At 45.2% G+C, this 18,387-nt stretch overlaps 1 protein-coding gene across 16 annotated transcripts in view; it reads left to right on the top strand.

The window, feature by feature from the left end:
• The window catches only part of SULF1 (sulfatase 1), a 161,840-nt gene that overhangs the window by 134,117 nt on the left and 9,336 nt on the right, over positions 1 to 18,387 (top strand). For 9 of the 16 annotated variants that reach the window (XM_073794489.1, XM_073794494.1, XM_073794496.1 and 6 more), the window contains 6 exons: positions 5,942 to 6,158; positions 8,385 to 8,637; positions 10,166 to 10,262; positions 10,695 to 10,789; positions 11,102 to 11,167; positions 12,123 to 12,295. In XM_073794489.1, the coding sequence (XP_073650590.1) occupies positions 5,942 to 6,158; positions 8,385 to 8,637; positions 10,166 to 10,262; positions 10,695 to 10,789; positions 11,102 to 11,167; positions 12,123 to 12,295 (901 nt within the window). Of the gene's footprint in view, positions 1 to 5,941; positions 6,159 to 8,384; positions 8,638 to 10,165; positions 10,263 to 10,694; positions 10,790 to 11,101; positions 11,168 to 12,122; positions 12,296 to 12,520; positions 12,605 to 13,934; positions 14,078 to 14,171; positions 14,296 to 16,132; positions 16,167 to 18,094; positions 18,363 to 18,387 lie in introns of those variants that run through there. The other 7 variants (XM_073794499.1, XM_073794497.1, XM_019925205.3 and 4 more) reach the window with 4 other exon arrangements.

Genomic DNA, 18,387 nt, shown 5'->3' on the forward strand with positions numbered 1-18,387 from the left:
TTACTTTCCCTCATTCGCAAGAACCATACTTCTTCCAGCATTCCAACACTGACTTTTACAAATGGTTATTCACATTAAAATCTAAAGGAGGAAACATTTTCTCTCTCTTCTGCTTTTCCCTCTCCCCTTTCCCCTCCCCAGTCCCATCTTACCCCATCTCAGAGAAAGCAGGAGATAAATCTCAGCACAAGCAACTTTATTTCATATTTGTGAGAAAGTTTGACAATAGCTTGAGTTAGTCGTGATTTCAACAAGGATGCTTCTGTGGTCTTATATTCCCCAGCGTTGAGATGAAAATTCTTTGTTTTAATTGAAGCATAATTGACATATAACATTATATTAGTTTCAGGTGTACAACTTAATGATTCGATATTTGCATATATTGTGACGTGATTGCCACCCTAAATCTAGTTACCATCCATCACCGCACAGTTAAAATTTTTTTTTAATTTTTTTTATTGTGGTAAAAATCACATAATATAAAACGTACTATTTTAACCATATTTAACTGTACAGTTCAGTGGCACTAAGTACATTCACATTGTTGTGCAACTCTCACCATCATCCACCTTCCTAAACGGAAACTCTGTCCCCATGAAACACTAACTCCCCCTCCCCCTCCCCACCCGCCCCCCACCCCTGGTATCTACCAATGTACTTTCTGACTATGAATTTGACTATTCTAGGTACCTCGTATAAGTGGAATCAAACAGTATTTGTCTGCACCTAATGTATATTGGAATGCATTTTTAAAAATTTATTTTTGGCTGCATTGGGTCTTCGTTGCTGTGCACGGGCTTTCTCTAGTTGCAGCGAGCGGGGGCTACTCTTCGTTGCGGTGCGCGGGCTTCTCATTGTGGTGGCTTCTCTTGTTGCAGAGCACGGGCTCTAGGCCCGCGGGCTTCAGTAGTTGTGGCTCGCGGGCTCTAGAGCACAGGCTCAGTAGTTGTGGCGCACGGGCCTAGTTGCTCCGCGGCATGTGGGATCTTCCCGGACCAGGGCTGCATTGGCAGGGGGATTCTTAACCACTATGCCACCAGGGAAGTCCCTGGAATGCATTTGTAAGGTTAACTTAATATATGTCCTGCAAACAGATGGTACCTTCTTTTTTCCTCCCCCTGTGCTATACAGTAGGCCCTCACCAGCCATCTACTTCATACACAGTAGCGTACATAGGTCAATCCCAAATATTTTTTCCTTGTAGTGAGAACTTTTAAGGTTTATTCTCTTAGCAACTTTTAAATGTGCAATAGAGTGTTATGAACTGTAGTCACCATGCTGTACATTACACTCCCGGGGATTTATTTATTTTATTACTGGAAATTTGTACCTTTTGACCCCCTTCGCCCATTTTGCCCACCCTCACCCTAGATGAAAATTCTAAACACATGCAGGTAACTGCTTTCCATGATGCTGGCACTGGCTTAAAGGATAATCAGGTTATCAGAAAACTACTGTATTGTGGTTGCATCTCAGAGACTATGATTTGACCCGAATTAGGACCAAATCCATGTAGTAAGACGTATAATAATAGAAAACTAATGTGCATGTGTGCCTGTGTGTAAAATTAAGCTTTCATTGCAGTGTATCTTCGAACAAGTTGTAGCCAAAGTTTTTTTCTTCCTCATGAAAATGGGTATAAGTAGGTCTAAATAAGAATACAGAACATTCCTAATCAATCTGAGAAATATATACAGTTCAAAACGTAGAAACTGGGCTTCGCTGGTGGCGCAGTGGTTGAGAGTCCGCCTGCCGATGCAGGGGACACGGGTTCGTGCCCCGGTCCGGGAAGGTCCCCCATGCCGCGGAGCGGCTGGGCCCGTGAGCCATGGCCGCTGAGCCTGCACGTCCGGAGCCTATGCTCCGCAATGAGAGAGGCCACAACAGTGAGAGGCCCGCGTACCGCAAAAAAGAAAAAAAAAAAAAAAACGTAGAAACTATAATGATGCCGTAGTGGTCACTTCAGGAAAGGGAAGTAACCAAAGTTCTATCACCATCTCCTACTATGCTGAGCATTTTACATGGAGCATTTTACACCTGAAAACTCTTCTAAAAAATAGATATTATGCCCATTGTAAACATGAGTTTCAGACAGGAAAGTAACTTGACCGAAGTCGCACAGTTAGGAGGGTGACGCTCGCAGTCTCCCCACTAAATCCTAATTACTGTATTTAAGACAGTTCACAGCCAGGGAACCGTACTTGCCCAAGGATTGGGTAGCCTTATTAAAGGCCAATTCTAATAGTTGTCCTCTGGATTCGTGGAGTGCCTCTTCTCCTCAGAACTCTGAAAACACTCAGCAATTTATTCTCATGACATATCCTTAAAGCCAGGAGGAGCAAGTATTATTTTACCAGATGTGGAATCTGGAAGAACAAAGAGATTCTGCAGTGTGCTCAAGGCCATAGAGTTAGCAGCAAAGGAAGATTAAAACTGAGGTCTTCAGATCCCTAACCCAATACTTATCTCCACTAAAAATGGCTGCCTCTCATCAAGTTTACATTAGATCAAATTCTTTAAGTAATAAACTGTGTGTAACAATCATAAGAATAAGAATAATAGCAGCTACCTTTGTTGATGGCCTGCCGTGTGCTAGGTTCTTCCTGTGTGTTATCTCTAGTGCTCAAATGACCCTGCAGAGACTTAGATTGTGTAGCTGAGTTGCCCCAGGCCCCACAGCAATGTGACAGAGCTGAGAATTCAAATCCAGGCTTCTCTGGCTTGAAAGTCCAGACCTTCCCACTAAGCGACATCAATATGGGTATGAAATGCCCGTCCCAAGTCCCAGGCAGAATATAGGTGATATTCGCTACTACAAAACCCTACTCCAATAAATGAATTATGGTAGCACTTTGGGTTATTGTGAACATTAAATGAATAAATCTTTACATAAAGCACTCTACACCAGTACCTTCTATCGAGTAAGAGTTTAATAGGTGATGATAATGTGACATTTCTCATTAGGTTGGCTTCCACCCAAGCAGCTGCACACATGATTCCTTGAACCAAAATAGCCAACCTTCTCTTCCTCATCCGGTGTGATTTACCTTAAGTTACATATAATCCGTCAAAAACACTAAGACATAATTGTTCAATGGAGCGATTCAGCGCTGAGCTAACTCCAGGGAACGGTTCAGGAGTAAGAGACTTGGTCCTTGCCCTTCATCCCAAGTTTCAGTGTAGGTGGAAAGGCTAAAATGGAATCATAATAACTCTGGAATGATTGAAATAGTTTTATCGAGCGCCTCGCCCACAGTAGATGTACAGAAATATTTGTGGAATAAATGTGCGCTAAATTATCAGCACAGACTCAGACGTCAGAGAGGCAGGAGGAGGATTGAGATGGTGTCCCAGAGATCAGAAAAGGAATTTGCAGGAGCGAGTGGTTGGAGAAGATGGGCAAAACTGGATCTGACCATTAACTGATTTACCGAGAAAGTCCAAAAACATAGACGAAAGCGAGGCAGCGTGCCGTCTGTATTTCGGGAGGGCGCTGACTGAACGAAGCTCGTTTCTGAGGCTGATTCCACGTCGCATTAGCCTCGCCTGAGCTCCGGCTCTATCTGACTCTGGCAACTCTTCTGCGATGCAAAGTCATCTCATTATTTAGAGCCTGTAAATGGCTTGCCACGTGTTTCAGAGCAATTCTTTTTTTTTTTTTTTAACATCTTTATTGGGGTATAATTGCTTTACAATGGTGTGTTAGTTTCTGCTTTATAACAAAGTGAATCAGTTATACATATGCATATGTTCCCATATCTCTTCCCTCTGGCGTCTCCCTCCCTCCCACCCTCCCTGTCCCACCCCTCTAGGTGGTCACAAAGCATGGAGCTGATCTCCCTGTGCTATGCGGCTGCTTCCCACTAGCTATCTGCCTTACGCTTGGTAGTGTGTATATATCCATGCAATTCTTTTAAAAGTTCTCTTTCTCCGCCTCCCTCTGTAAACTCTCTAAGTAAGATGACCGTTTAGTTGCCACTATTTCCAGGTTTGATTGCTCAGCCATAAAAACTGTCATGATATCGGACACTAAGATGACTGTGGCCAGTGTGTGGTAATTATATTTCATTAAAATTCCTAGTATGCTTGCCGGTGAGAAGGTTTTCAAAGCCTCTAGATAATTACTCTATCTAATAGGGCCTATGCCTTGTTCAGAGAGTCCGTGGTACAGAAAATAATTGGCTTTTTTGTCAGTGACTCCTGTTTCATACAAGAATGTGTGCAGGTACATGTATGTATGCGGTGTTTGTGGGTATATGTGTGTGTGCATGTGTGTACATGTGCATGCATATATGTATGTCTATTTGAGTTTGTATGATACATCCTCCATGCCAAGGACCATGCCAGACCTTACGTGTGGTTAAATTCAACTCTTCAGGAAAGAAACACACTTTCTCTTCATCTCTATCCCATAGGAAATCAACAAGGAATTTGGCTAATGGGAAAAATGCAGGTTGTAATCCAAATACGCTAAGTCACTAAAAATTTTGCCTATATTTTTGTGTTCTACAGGAATCTACTTGTCCCTTCAGCTCTTACAGGGCAAAAAAAGAAAAGAAAAAAGAAAACTCTTAATGCATTGTGGTTATAAAACTAAGGAAGGTTTTCTGGGCTTCCCTGGTGGCGCAGTGGTTGAGGGTCCACCTGCCGATGCAGGGGACACGGGTTCGTGCCCCGGTCCGGGAAGATCCCACATGCTGCAGAGCGGCTGGGCCCGTGAGCCATGGCCGCTGAGTCTGCGCGTCCAGAGCCTGTGCTCCGCAACGGGAGAGGCCACAACAGTGAGAGGCCCGTGTACCGCAAAAAAAAAAAAAAAAGAAAGAAAATACATAACTGGCACAACAAATGCATAATTTTACAAATATTATTGCTTTGGCCACAGTTTAGAAATGTGTCTGTTTAAAGAAAAGTATCAATAAAAATTTTACACAGGTGACACTCATACACGGAAGGGAAAAAAAGACACAAGTTTGATAATACCACACTGTAGCATGTTGTAACAAACACGATCAATTTAAAATAAAAGGCATCGTTCTTCCTATTTGCCAGATTAACATTTTAGGGAGGGAGAAAGGGGAAAATGAAAAGTAAAAGGAAGGTTATTAGATCTTTAAGTCAGTTATAGAGGATCACATGAAATCACCCCCAGGCAAAGCGCTGTTATTGCAGCCAGGTTTGATACTCACGAAACAGGGTGGGGGGCACTGAGACCCGATCCTGGGGCATACTCATCCGGAATTTAGCCTGCAAGCTCTATGGCTGTCTTGAGACAAAGCTTGAACTAGAAAACCCAGGCCCAGATCCTCACGCGTGTCTCCGGGGAGGTGAACCTTTGCCTCTTTAGGGAGCGGCTTGTTCTGCTGGCTGTGCGCTGTTTGTAGAAGGATAAGAAAAAGCACAGAGAAAGCCTGGCACATCTGCTCATGTCTGGGCTGTCTGAGCTTCACCTTGCCCCGTGATGGACTCAGATTAAACTCACCTCTGTCTTCCTCATGTGCCACTCTTCCCGGGCTCGCATTAGAAAATTCAAGGACAGAGAACAAAGCAGCCACGTTTGTTTTTCCAGAAAAAGAAGGGTCTGGTGAAAACAGCCCTGACAGCTGTGCTCTGTGGCTTGGTGAGTTAAGTAAGGGCTTTTACGTGTTTCATTCAAGACTCTGTTTAGACTGGGTGCTGAGGATTTATATATCAATTTTTGGGCTCTGGTGTCATTGAGGTAGCTCTGATTTCCCATGACTTTGTGGTCATCTGTATTTGCCTGCAGTGAAGGAAATACCTAAGAGAACAGGAGTCAACGTAGTCCAGGGTCACTGAAAAGCTGGCCTTTTGTCCTTGGCTCTTTTTAAGGGTGCCGCCAGGGTTCTGAAAACAAAAGCAGCAGTCTTTAATCAGGAACACCTGACTCGGGATGGGTAACTTGCTCTCACGTTGGCTTTTGCAGAAGTGGCGGTGTGTCGAGGACGCGTCGGGCAAGCTTCGGATTCACAAGTGCAAAGGGTCTGGTGACCTGCTTGCCGTCCGGCACAGCACGAGGCCCCTCTTCTCTCGCAGCTTCCACGACAATGACAAAGAGTGCAATTGTGGAGATGCCGGTTATCGGGCCAGCAGAAGCCAGAGAAAGAGTCAGAGGCAGTACCTAAGGAACCAGGGGACCCCGAGTAAGCCATTCGCCGTGACTCTCTCAATGGCAGCCCAAGGCCTTTGGGAATGGATGTTAGGGAGACAAAAACATCTTGATCCATCTACATGTTAGATATTATCAATGCACAGGTTTGGGGCTAAAAGCAAATAATAGCTCTGTTTACAATATGAAAGCCGAGGTCATTTGAAATTTTGCTTTGTGAATATTAAGCTTAGGATGAAAATATATTCAGTAAAAGCAGCAGACACAAAATGTGCACACTTAAAAAAGAAAGAAAAGAAAAATCCGAGGTTTCAGTGCTTGTGCATTTAACTAATAGGAGAAGCATGAATGCTTTTTTAAACGGCATATCTGTTTTAGGATGATATGTGTTTCTAATTCCTCTTATTGACTGGCGGGGTCAAACTAGCCGAATTCAGCATGAGAAGCAGTGCCTAGCATCTTCATAAAAACTCTTCTCAGGCAGCTATCAGATTCCTATGAAACGGCACCTTCCGTAAAAGAGTGAGAGTCTAGTGCCATCTAGTGGCGTAATGTGAAAAGTGACTTATTTCTATGATAACGCCTTTCTGAACTGGTTTTGGAAAGCAGGATACATTAAATTAAATTCCATGCCCAAAACCGGGGAATCAAGTCATTCACTAGAGTGCAATGGAAGCTCTTAGAACAGGCTTTTTTATCCTGGGCTTCACAGGTGAACTTTATAGGATCATGAGCCTCTAGCATTTTATCCAAAATTTTAAGTATATTCTATGTGTATATATGCACATGTTTCTGGATGTCCGTAACTTTCAACAAAATAGTAAAGGAATCAATAACCCCAGAGGCTGAAAATCATTGACTTTGGAGATTTTCCTCCTGAGAGAAAATGCCAGGTTTAATAATTGACACAAAGATTTCAAATGGGAAAACGACAAGGGACAGGACCCCTGACCCTCTCCCTTAACAGAAGCCAACTACAGTGTCCAGCTTGGAGGTGGGGGAAGCCTCTTGTCTCTCAAGAAGTTCAGTTGTCGCTCCCCAGGCACTGACCATAAAACACACTGACTTTTCCGTGTGGAGCACAAGCGCAAGAAGTCTGGGGCCACTTTTTCAAGCCACGTGGAGTATTGTGTGTTCGAGAACGGGAGTGAATGCTCTTCTTTTGCGTCATGATGGAATTCGTGAGCGCTCTCAGTGATCCAATGCACAGGGGCGTTTCCTCTGAGAGCTGCATCCTGCAGAGAATGAAATGATTCTGATCTCACAGCCCATGTGCTCCCTTTCTTCCTGCTTTCGCAGCGGGCTGGACACACAAGGCCACTGAGTGCCCCCCCCCACCGGCCACCCCGCAGAGCCTGAGTGCATCTGATCGGCGGGGAGCAGTGTGTGCATGTCAAAGCTCTTATCTAGCCCACAATGAGCCTTGACAGTGGTCTCTGGTGACCAGAGAGCACACTCATCTCCCCCTGGCGTTACTGTCCATCGGCCAGGCATTTAGTCAGTTGGCTGATGAAAGCATTTGCAAAATTTAATTTTTCTTAGAGCGATCTTCTACTATTTGTGCAAATAGAAGGTGTCTGGAGCCTTGACCATTTTGAGAAAGCAGCCCAGTGTCGTGGGGAGACTGTAATCTTTAGAATCTGATAGGTTGTAGTCTGAGATCCCACAACTATTGGCTGCGTCACCTGGCAAAAGTACGTAACATTCAAAGCTTCAGTTTTCTCATCGTAATATAAAGGTGGTAACAAATTCATGAGCCTGTTTTGACACTCTGATAGATTTTTTAATGTGAGGATTTATTGTCATAATTCCTGTCTTTCATGATTGTGCATTAGAGGTAAGGACGATGGGAATAATATATAGCAAAAGCTAATTATAGTCATTACTATTACTAATAGCTTTATCCGAACTGCTTTGTAGTTCACTTTGAAAACTTGATGTAGAAGTTCACAGCCTGCCCTAAGGGGAAAGGGTCTTAGAGATCACCTGGATCTACCCCCTCACTTGAGGGATGAAAGGCCTGAGACCCAGAGAAACACACCATCCAGCACACTGCTCTGCACTTGCAAAGCCAGGACCATAGCCTGCCTCTCCCGGTGTGGATTCCCCTGGGCCGGCCACTGCACCATGATGTGCCCCTCAGCAATGCAGTGTGTGCTGCTTGCCCCGTCCCAAAATGCTCACCAAGCCTGGCGATCATCTTCTTCCCTCCTAAACTACACCTGGCCATCCGTGTTAACCTGTCTTCCCTCATTTCCAGAGTACAAGCCCAGATTTGTCCATACCCGGCAGACACGCTCCTTGTCAGTCGAATTTGAAGGCGAAATATATGACATAAACCTGGAAGAAGAAGAACTGCAAGTCCTGCGACCACGAAACATTGCCAAGCGTCACGATGAAGGTCGCCAAGGGCCCAGAGGCCGCCAGGCCACCAGCGGCGGTGATGGGGACGCGATGCTGGCCGACAGCGGCAATGCCGTGGGCCTGCCCGCCACCGTCCGAGTGACGCACAAGTAGGAAGGCTTTGTGTTCGCGGGGATTGAGTTCAAAGTCATCCCTCCGTATCATACGATTTTGCCCCTTTACAAAAAGCGATATCACTCAGCAGCACGGTGTTCCCAGAGCTGGCCGATGTGATACATACCTGGGGGTTCAAGAAGCAACAAGGGGTCCAAACAGTCATAGATTTGGACGTTTGCTTTGGGTCCGTTTCACATGAAGGCTGATCAGCTGGGCGTTTAGCCAGCGTGATGCCGTCACATCTTGACTCAGCAGGAGTGGAGTTCTGCCCTGAAGCACTTACCTTTGTGGAGTCTAGAAAACACATGGAAAACATTACCGGGGCTGAAAAGGCTCTCGGTGCTGCATGGGCACTGCAGCTCAGAGCAGTTACAGTGTGAGGCTCTCAGAAATGAAACACAGCCCAAGGGAGGACTCTGGGTCCCGGAGAAGCTTCCAGAAAGATGGCGTGGGTTGAGGATGGATATGAGATGCAGAAACACCTGACCTCTCCAGATCCCAGAGAGGCACAGAGATGGGGAGGGAGGAGATTCCCCTCGGCTTTAACCGACTGCCCTGGGTCTTCAGTTCCTTCCAAAATCTGTGTGCTCTCTTGATAGAGAAATCTTTTCTTTCTGAATTTATTAGCTAGATCTTTGTTTTCTCTTTCATTTCATCACTTTAGGGAGGTGGGGTGCTGTGAGCCCTGCCAGCATCTTTATCTCTGGGACGGGTCTCCTGGTGCCCGCAGTGGTTATGGTTCCAGAGGCTAAAAGATTGAGACCCGGATTTGTTTCTCATTCAGTGTTGATTTGCTCCCCCATCCCACCTGCTGTCCATTCCTGGGGCTGCAGGCTTCTTTGCTTCAAACTTAATGGGACACCTCAGGCAGGCTCTTTGTAACAAAATGAGTGGGATGAATAACCACCTTCTATCTCTGTATTTCTTCACATCAACCATTTCCGTTACAACTGTGAGAACATTTTTTTTCCTACAGTATTTGGTGGGGCTTTCAAAAATGGAGGTTTTTTGGGGGGGGTGATATTTGTTCATGGGGGCGTGAATATTGAATGTTGCCTTGATCTCTGTGATGAATGACGTCTCTCTGATACCATCCTCTGTCCTCACCAGTAGCCAGGAAACATTGCCACTTATCCTTGTCTGTAGCTCAGCTCTAGGTAACTGCTTGCATCCAGATTAAACAGTTAGAGCAGCGGTCCCCAACCTTTCTGGCACCAGGAACCGGTTTCATGGAAGACAATTTTTCTACATGGGCGGGGAGGGAGCAGGGGATGGTCTAGGCGGTGTTGCGAGCGATGGGAAGAGATGGGGAGAGGCAGATGAAGCTTCACTCTCTTGCTCACCATGCACCTCCTGCTGTGCCACCCAGATCCTGACAGGCCGCGGACCACTACTGGTCCATGGCCTGGGGGTTGGGGACCTCTGGTATAGAGGATAATGAAGTTCCCTTGGCTATTTTTAATTGCTTTTTAATATTAGAATAGAAACCTGTTTCTAATGTTGTTTGCTTGGTTTTTGCAGATGCTTTATTCTTCCAAATGATACAATCCATTGTGAGAGAGAACTTTATCAATCAGCCAGAGCCTGGAAGGACCACAAGGCGTACATTGATAAAGAGGTGAGCCATGGCCGTGTACTTGGAAGGTATATTCCAAAAGCGCACTCCACTTGCCAGCCCTGCTGTGTACACTCATCTTTTTTATAATTATGTGAAGAGTAGAAGAACAAGCTGCTTCTGCTTCTCCAGCGATACCGTGATATTCCTGACTGAAAACAAAATAGAAGGTGAAAAAAGCGTGACCTCTTGAAATCTCTGTGAGCAAAATGATTCAATTATAAAAGAGGCAGCTGTTAATGTTTATTATAACACATCGGTTGGAATATAGAGGTAGACATATTCTATGCCCAGCTTGTTTCCAAATTAATTATCACCTCAGATGAAGAGCTGTAATTGTGTAGCTGTAAACACGGAAAATAGGGTGGAAAGAAAGAGGCTTTGTATAGAAAATGTTGATCTTAAAATGCTGCGGTTGACATGCGTGTTTTCCAGATTGAGGTTTTGCAAGATAAAATTAAGAATTTAAGAGAGGTGAGAGGACATCTAAAGAGAAGGAAACCTGAGGAGTGTGGCTGCAATAAACAGAGGTGTGTGTGTGTCCATCCATGGTCTCATTTTCACACAAGCTGCAGTGATGCACAGTAGGCTCGTTTCTCTCTTTTACCAATAGAAAGCTTAATAAATTGATATCATATATTGTAATGATCTAAACCATTTATGTCAAATTAAACACGTCATAAACCTAAGCAGAAGCTTTTTTAAAAAGTCCCATTTACTTAAAAGATTGTTACGTACAACAAAATAACTGCCTACCTTGTATTTTTCTTCCATTTTATAAATCAACTGTTTGATCAAATGCACAATTATGAAGACTCACTTTTCAACCTTCTTGCCTGCAGCTATTACAACAAAGAGAAAGGTGTGAAAAAGCAAGAGAAATTAAAGAGCCACCTTCACCCATTCAAGTAAGTAACTGTTTTTGCCACATTTGCTGGGAGTGGAGGACGTTTTGCAGGGCCTTTCTGAAAGGCTGCTGGGGCTCCTGCGTTCCAAGTGGTGCTGCTTAAGAAAAGTAGATGCAACTGGGAGGGCATTAGCTCAAGAAGTTGAAAACAAGCCCACGTCTTGCCAAGGGACCATGGCAATCGATGTTTTTGGAATCCCAGGAGGGGGCATCATTTGAAGTTCTGCTCTAATTGCGGGTGTGCTCTCTGCTGGTGTATCGGCTGGTATCTAGATTGTACTCCATGCACTGCTTTCTGTGGACAGTGATTAGGAGATGTGGACTCGCTGAATTAGGTCTGTGTGTTCTGCAGAGCAGCATGCAATTGCGTTGAATTCTATAAGTTGGAAGAAAAAGACATCTTTTTAAAATAATCGTAAAATGTGCGTGTAAAGGGAATTTAATATTTGAGCCTCAACAAAATTTGAGCCCTTCATGGAAAGATCAAGATAATAAAAAAAATTTTTTTTTAATTCTTTCCAAACCTATTTTGTACGATTTGTCAAGAGAATTTTAGAAACCTAATTCAAGTCATCTAATCCGACCAATCATTGACTTCATGGCTGATAGATACCGGGCCACCAGGAAGTTAAGCCACTTGCCCAAAGGGCATGGCCAACAGGATCTACTGATTCACATTGACATTTATTTCCATCAATGTTTGCATGTCAATAGGAGGAAAATGTCAATCCTGTTAAGATTCAGTAAAATTCTAAGAGCGTTGCCACTTCATGAGTTTGTCTTCAATATTGCCGCTTATATTTTGTGTTTCGAGGCCCTCTGAAAAAGTAAGGCCGTCTATTATTGTGTGTCTACTATCTTGTGCCTAAATATGTGTGTGCGGTTCATAGCAACAATCCTATTTTGACTTGAGAAAGTGCTTTCTGATCATTAAAAAGTCCCTTATATTGGAATAGAGAAGCCGCTCAAGAAGTAGACAGCAAACTGCAGCTTTTCAAGGAGAACCGCAGGAGGAAGAAAGAGAGGAAGGAGAAGAAACGGCAGCGGAAGGGTGAGGAGTGCAGCCTTCCTGGCCTCACCTGCTTCACGCATGACAACAACCACTGGCAGACGGCGCCGTTCTGGAACCGTGAGTTGCCCCATCTAACTGCCGCTTCCTGCCACCATCCCGACAGCCAGCAGCTCGTGCCCAGTCACTTAGACTAGGAATTCAGCAGCTTGAAACCAGGAATCTAGAAAGATTCTAGATGAAAGCATCATATCATTGTCTATACTGACAACTAGAATCATTTTGCCCAAAGTTACGTTTTTCTTTAGAAATTTTTATTTTGACGTTTTGTTTGAAAATGCCCAGCTCTCCGTGGGTTTTTCTCCTGACGATATTTCACAGAGTACCCAGCCCCTGACAGACTTCCGGCCCAGCAAGACTGCTTTGCCAGTAAGTAACTAAATCAATGGATGAACGATTTTGTCCCAAATATATTTCATTTCTGCTTTATTTCAAGTGCATGGAGACTTGCACTTGAAGTCCAGGTCAGTGTTTCTCAAACTGGGATTTGGAGACTCCCAGGAAACCAGAGACCGTCCTTGGGGAGACCTAGGGCCTCTTTGTGATCATTTTTGTTTCTCTTTCCGTTTTGGTGTATCTTGATTTCAGGGTCTATGTTTGCAGTTATGTTTACATAATGTTTACATACTCGAGGCTGAGTGAACTCTTAAAGGCCTAGCTTTAACTTTGAACGTGGGGATCTGAGGGTCACAGAGCTTGCTGGCGATCTGTTCTCCATCAGGCTCTGGGCCGAGCACGGCAGACACACGATGAGCGAGACACACCTCCTTCTCTGCCCTCAAGACACTTATATTCCAAGAGCGGTAAAGAAAGAAAGTAAATGAAATCAATAAAATAATTACAAGTTGTAATAATGCTGTGAAGGAAACAGTGATCAAAGTTTTTAAAAGGGTCCCTTTTAAAGAGGGTAGGGATAAAGGGCCTTTCTGAAGAGGTGAAATTGAAGCTGAAACCTGAGGCGTGGAGAGAAGGAATCATGTGAACAGGGGTTGGGGGTGCAGCACCCCAGGCAGAGGGAGTAGCAGAAGCTTTCATTGGACCTCTCTTTCCCGTACTTTCTACAAGTTAACCAGTGGACCTCTGCGTGGTACAAAAGATGTTCATGGTAACAGTCCATCTCATGTTCAAGTGTTGTAGAGAGTCTGCAAGGTCACAAATTTTGACCTCCTTAAATCCACTGAGCTGCGCTCAAGCCTCCTCCAAACCCATCCACGCTGCAGAATCCCCTCTCTTTCCAGGCACCATTTGTGACACGCGAGCATCTGACATTCAGAGCAAGCTAAGGCACTGGGTCCCTCTTTTTATTAAGTAACCATTTTTTCCCTCTTTAAAAAAAATTAAAACAACCATCAGTAGGAGTTCCGACACTTTCCTTCCCATTCTCTACTCAGTCACCCTGTTTTGGAGACAGTGCCCCACGGAGCTAAGGGGACAGCAAACGAAAGAGCCTGAAACTTCACCTTCGCCTTCAGCCTATCATCACCCTCCTAGGTTGCCATTGTTGTTTTGCATCTTCACCTAATCTCACAGCAAATTTGTATAGCGAGGGGGAGAAATGTAGTTGTTTTTAACGTCTACACGCACAGTATGTGCAAGAAAGAAAATGTGAACTTCGAAATGTAAAGATAGGGAACGCTGGCATGGCTGGGCTCCTGGGTTTTCTCATTCTTTTCGTTTTGTTTTTCTTTCTTACCGACAGTGGGCTCTTTCTGTGCTTGCACGAGTTCTAACAATAACACCTACTGGTGTTTGCGGACAGTTAACGACACGCATAATTTTCTCTTCTGTGAGTTCGCCACTGGCTTTTTGGAGTATTTTGATATGAATACTGATCCTTATCAGGTAAGTCAATAGGTTTTCATTTTATGAAGCTTATTGAAAATGGAATAAGCAGAACGTGAGCTTAAAGATACTGTCCTGGCCGCTTCATCCACAGCTCACAAATACCGTGCACACAATAGAACGGGGCGTTTTGAATCAGCTACACATGCAGCTGATGGAGCTCAGGAGCTGTCAAGGGTATAAGCAGTGCAACCCAAGACCTAAGGGCCTAGAAGTTGGTAAGGAAAAACAATTTTTTGTTGTCCCATAGTACCTGGAAAATTCTTTCTGTTGTCAAGTTTTCTGCCTTTGAAACATGTAGTTGGGGATAGAAGACATAGAAACGTCTAGTTTGGGATCCTTACAGGGGAAACTTGCCAGGCAATTCCAAACATATTTTGTTCTCTAATTTAGCTCTGGTGCACTAATGAAAAATTTAATACCCCCGAAGATTTGGGGAGTGTTTCATTCCATCTCTCCCAAAGATCCGTTCTCTTAGTAAACCTCAATTCCTGATGGAAGCATCCGCTGGAAAACGGGATGAAAGTATTGGGGGGTTCTTTGTTATGGATGTCAACAGTCATAAGATCACTCTAGGTCAACCAGGATATCCTATTTTTTTTTAAGAGAATTGGGATGGAAACACACAATGCCCTATTTCTGCTTCTCAGAGTTTGGAACTCCCCCAGTTGGATCCCTGCCCACGACACACTGAATTAGATTTCTTCTGCAAGTATTTCCCATCTGAAACTAGAGATGTTTGAGCACAACGTGGTCCTGAGATCTGAAAGTATAAGAGGGCCTGTATGGAATCAGCCAGATGTTCCCTCCCTGGTCTGCAATGTTAAACTCATTTCTCCTTTGGCTCATGGAGATGCAGTTCTTTTCAGGGTCCGTCCCAGCTCTTTCCTGGTTAATGAGAATACTTATTTTCTCATAATTCCTGTGGAAATGTCAATGTCAGCTGTCCATAGGAGGAAGGAGAAAGAGCTGAGGCTGGCCAAGGGCACAGCATGCCAACCCCAAAAGGGTGAAGAGCTAGACCCAAAGGCAGTGGGGAGCAATTTGCAAAAGCCCTCTGTTGGGCAGCTGAGTTTTCTCAGTGCCCTTAAGGGCCTGTGTCTCTGTGGGTCCCCTGCAGAACCAGCAATAAAGGTAAGCAGCTCCCCAGGCCATGAGCCTTGATGGGGGACCCGGCGGGGGGGGCAGTGGCGCATCCTGAAATGATCAACATCGTCACCTGTCATTTCCACCATTATAGGGTCCTCACGGCATTCAAGCTGTGAACCCCAGAGGAAAGTCTAAATCCTGTGGGCGGTCCCATCACAGCTGTCAGTCACCACCCCTCAGTTAAAACCTTATTGGAATTCATTGCCAGCCAGAAGAGTCCAGCCAGGTCTTTTGGTCACTGACTCCACTCAGCTTAAATCTTTTCAGATATCCTGCTTATCTGTTGACCTTTTCCTCAAATTTTACCCCCCAAAAAGCCACCTAAGGCCTGGAAATTGAAACAAGTATTAGAGGCACTAGAAATATTACACCCCGATATTTCTCCCCTGAAGAACATAGCACTCCTACTGGTGATGACATAGCAGCTCCACTTAGTGAAACCTGATAGAGTCTCTAAGTGGTGAACGACACGCCAGGCGGAGCCTCTTGTTACCGTTACGCTTCAAGTAGTCCTGTCCGCCTTCTAGACGCTTCCTGAGGGAGATGATTATTGGCCCTTTTTTCCAAGTGTTTTGTCTAAAATAACCAAAAGTTAACTATTCCTGAGACTTACATGGACTTTGGGAAGTACCGTTTTATTGCTTTGAAATGGGCTTTCCTATCTCACCCTCACCCATTTTTCATGTGAAGTCTGATACGTTTTATCTTAAACCATTTTATTTATAGCTTTCCATCCTCATTTTGAACCTGTCTAATAGAAAAGCTCTGTTGGACTCCGGCACTGCCTGTATTTCACACGATATATTTCTTTCTAGGGTTTAGATGTTGTGCGTGGAACATGACACAGTGGGTGGTTTTATGAGTTGTAAAGCTAACATAAATTACTCTTATATTTTCCTATATCAGGAAATAAAGATGGAGGAAGCTATGACCTGCACAGGTATTCACACTTTTTTATTCTCCCCGGCAGCTTCTTTCCCAGTCATTGCATGATTCAGCCACTTTAACTCATTTCTGTTTCTCACCTTGTCGCACAGAGCGTAGCTTGGGGTGCATGCATGTTCTAACAGCTTTCTCCACCGTCTTGTGTCACTGGGGACAGATCTGTCATTTCGCTTTTAAATCAACTCATTGTCACAACAAGATGTCTCTCAGAGCATTCGCTCAGTCCCGTGCTTGATGGTGCTTTTAAGCACGGAATGATGTGAAGAGGGAGAAAACAGAATGACCTTCGGGAGCCCTGGGAGTAAGGGGGGAGAATGACTTTCCTGGTGGTGCTTACACGTTGATTTGGTGAAGAGGCTTCACAGAAATGAGGTAGAGATTTTATGAACTATGAAGTCAAAATCACGAAAGGCGTCACGGGAATTTTAAGAGCACGCTAGAGCCGAAGTTGGAGCAAAGAGAAGGCGTTTCCTTGTTCACAGTCTTTAATTAACTTTGGTGGTGAAAGCAGCGGTGATGGGGCTCAGAAGCTTTGCCGGGTGGTGGTGAGTGAATAGGAAGCGTGGGAGTCGGGGTCAGGGTATCTGGAATCAAGTCTCGCAGAAAGGCCCCAGCACAGCCTGGAGACAATAGTGCCTGACACATGAAAGCTTGACGAACGGCCCTCAGCCCAGCCCTCTTATCCCCTCCAGCCCCCCATCCATCACGCTTACCTCCCTGTGCTCCGGGGTCGGGGAGGGGGACCCAGAACGCCTGGCGGCCGTGGCAGCCCTTGCATAGAAACTTCTACTCCAAGCTTAGACTTCAGGCAGGTCTGTCAGAAACATGCCGTGTGGGGCAGGAGGGGTCTGTCCTTACCACTTTACTGAGGGGAAACTGAGGCACGGATGTGTCACTGCTTTAGTTCACGAGTCCTCTTGGGAGAAACACTTTCATCAAAGGAACATGGACCTCACTGGTGTCACCCATCTTGATACTGTCTCAAAGAAATAGAATACTATCGCCTGTCCGGGGCACCCTGGTGGCCCCCCTGCCCCTCCTCCAGCCTCCTGAGCTGTGGTCTCAGGTTCCTCCTTTCAGAGGGCAGTTCATTGGTCCCATGAGAAGCTGAATGATGGCGGGGAAGGTGTAAGCAAACAAGACAGAGAAAGCTGGACTTTTGAGGATCCTTGATAACGGTCTCTCTAGCTCTTCTTTTTCTCTCCCCTCTTGTCTTTCTCCTTTCCTTTCCTCACTCTGCCTCCGCACCCACCCTGCGTACCCCACACCAGCACACGTAAGACAGAGCAGGACAGCCCCCTCTTACGCGGGTCTCCCCCAGGCTGTGGGCTGATGAGGTAACATCTCACACCCCAGGACTGATCTGCCTGCTTCCCGGGGGTCCCGTTAAGACATTTCTGAAGTGGGGCATTTTCAGTGGACCTCACACTAGATACTGACTTAACAGTTATTTTATGATGCACTCAGTTCTACAGCTGCGGGATTTTCCGTCTGGCCCTCTTTTATTTCTGTCATGACAGAGGGAAAAGGGTATTAACAGGTTACTTAAGACACAAGTCTGGTCAGAGCTGAGGAAGAGAGTTCTTCCTCACCGAGCCATCCTTGGACAGCTTTGAGATGAAGAATGGCTCACTGCACTCCAGTCATGAGTAAAGGGCAGGATCTGGGACTCCCCCTACCCTGATCCCTGTCGCCACCATCACTAAAGGGGGCCAAATGCATCATTTCTGGGGTCGTTTGGACAAACCCTTGGTAGCTTTAGTTGTTGAGGGCATGGCGTCCCTTCCCTGGTAACGTGGCCAGTGAACGTGTGTGTGCAGGGTAACCTCGTGTTACCTGTTTTGGTTTGTTTTTTCTTCTAAATTCCTTACCAATGGACAAATCTAAGGATCCTTTTTAACTCAGAATGACTGGCGTTTTCAGACTCCACCACTTCATAATCCATGAGGCAAACTACCTTTCAGCTGCCATCCACATCGTAGGCAGGAAATGACGAAACAGGAGGGCATCGACCTGTCAGACCTGGGCTCTCACTGGACACCCAAAGGCAGTGCTTGATGTGCTCCCCCCGTCCACTGCATCCTGTTGGATTGAAAGGCAACAGATGTGGAAAGGCCGAAAAAACTGCCGTCCCAGTTTACCAGCCCGCAGCCCTCCCGTGACGGCACTGCTAATGGGTTTTTGGAAGCTTCGATTCTTTAAGATTTTTATTTATT

The sequence above is a fragment of the Tursiops truncatus genome, chromosome 17, assembly GCF_011762595.2.
Source record: "Tursiops truncatus isolate mTurTru1 chromosome 17, mTurTru1.mat.Y, whole genome shotgun sequence".
In the NCBI taxonomy this organism is placed as follows: domain Eukaryota; kingdom Metazoa; phylum Chordata; class Mammalia; order Artiodactyla; family Delphinidae; genus Tursiops; species Tursiops truncatus.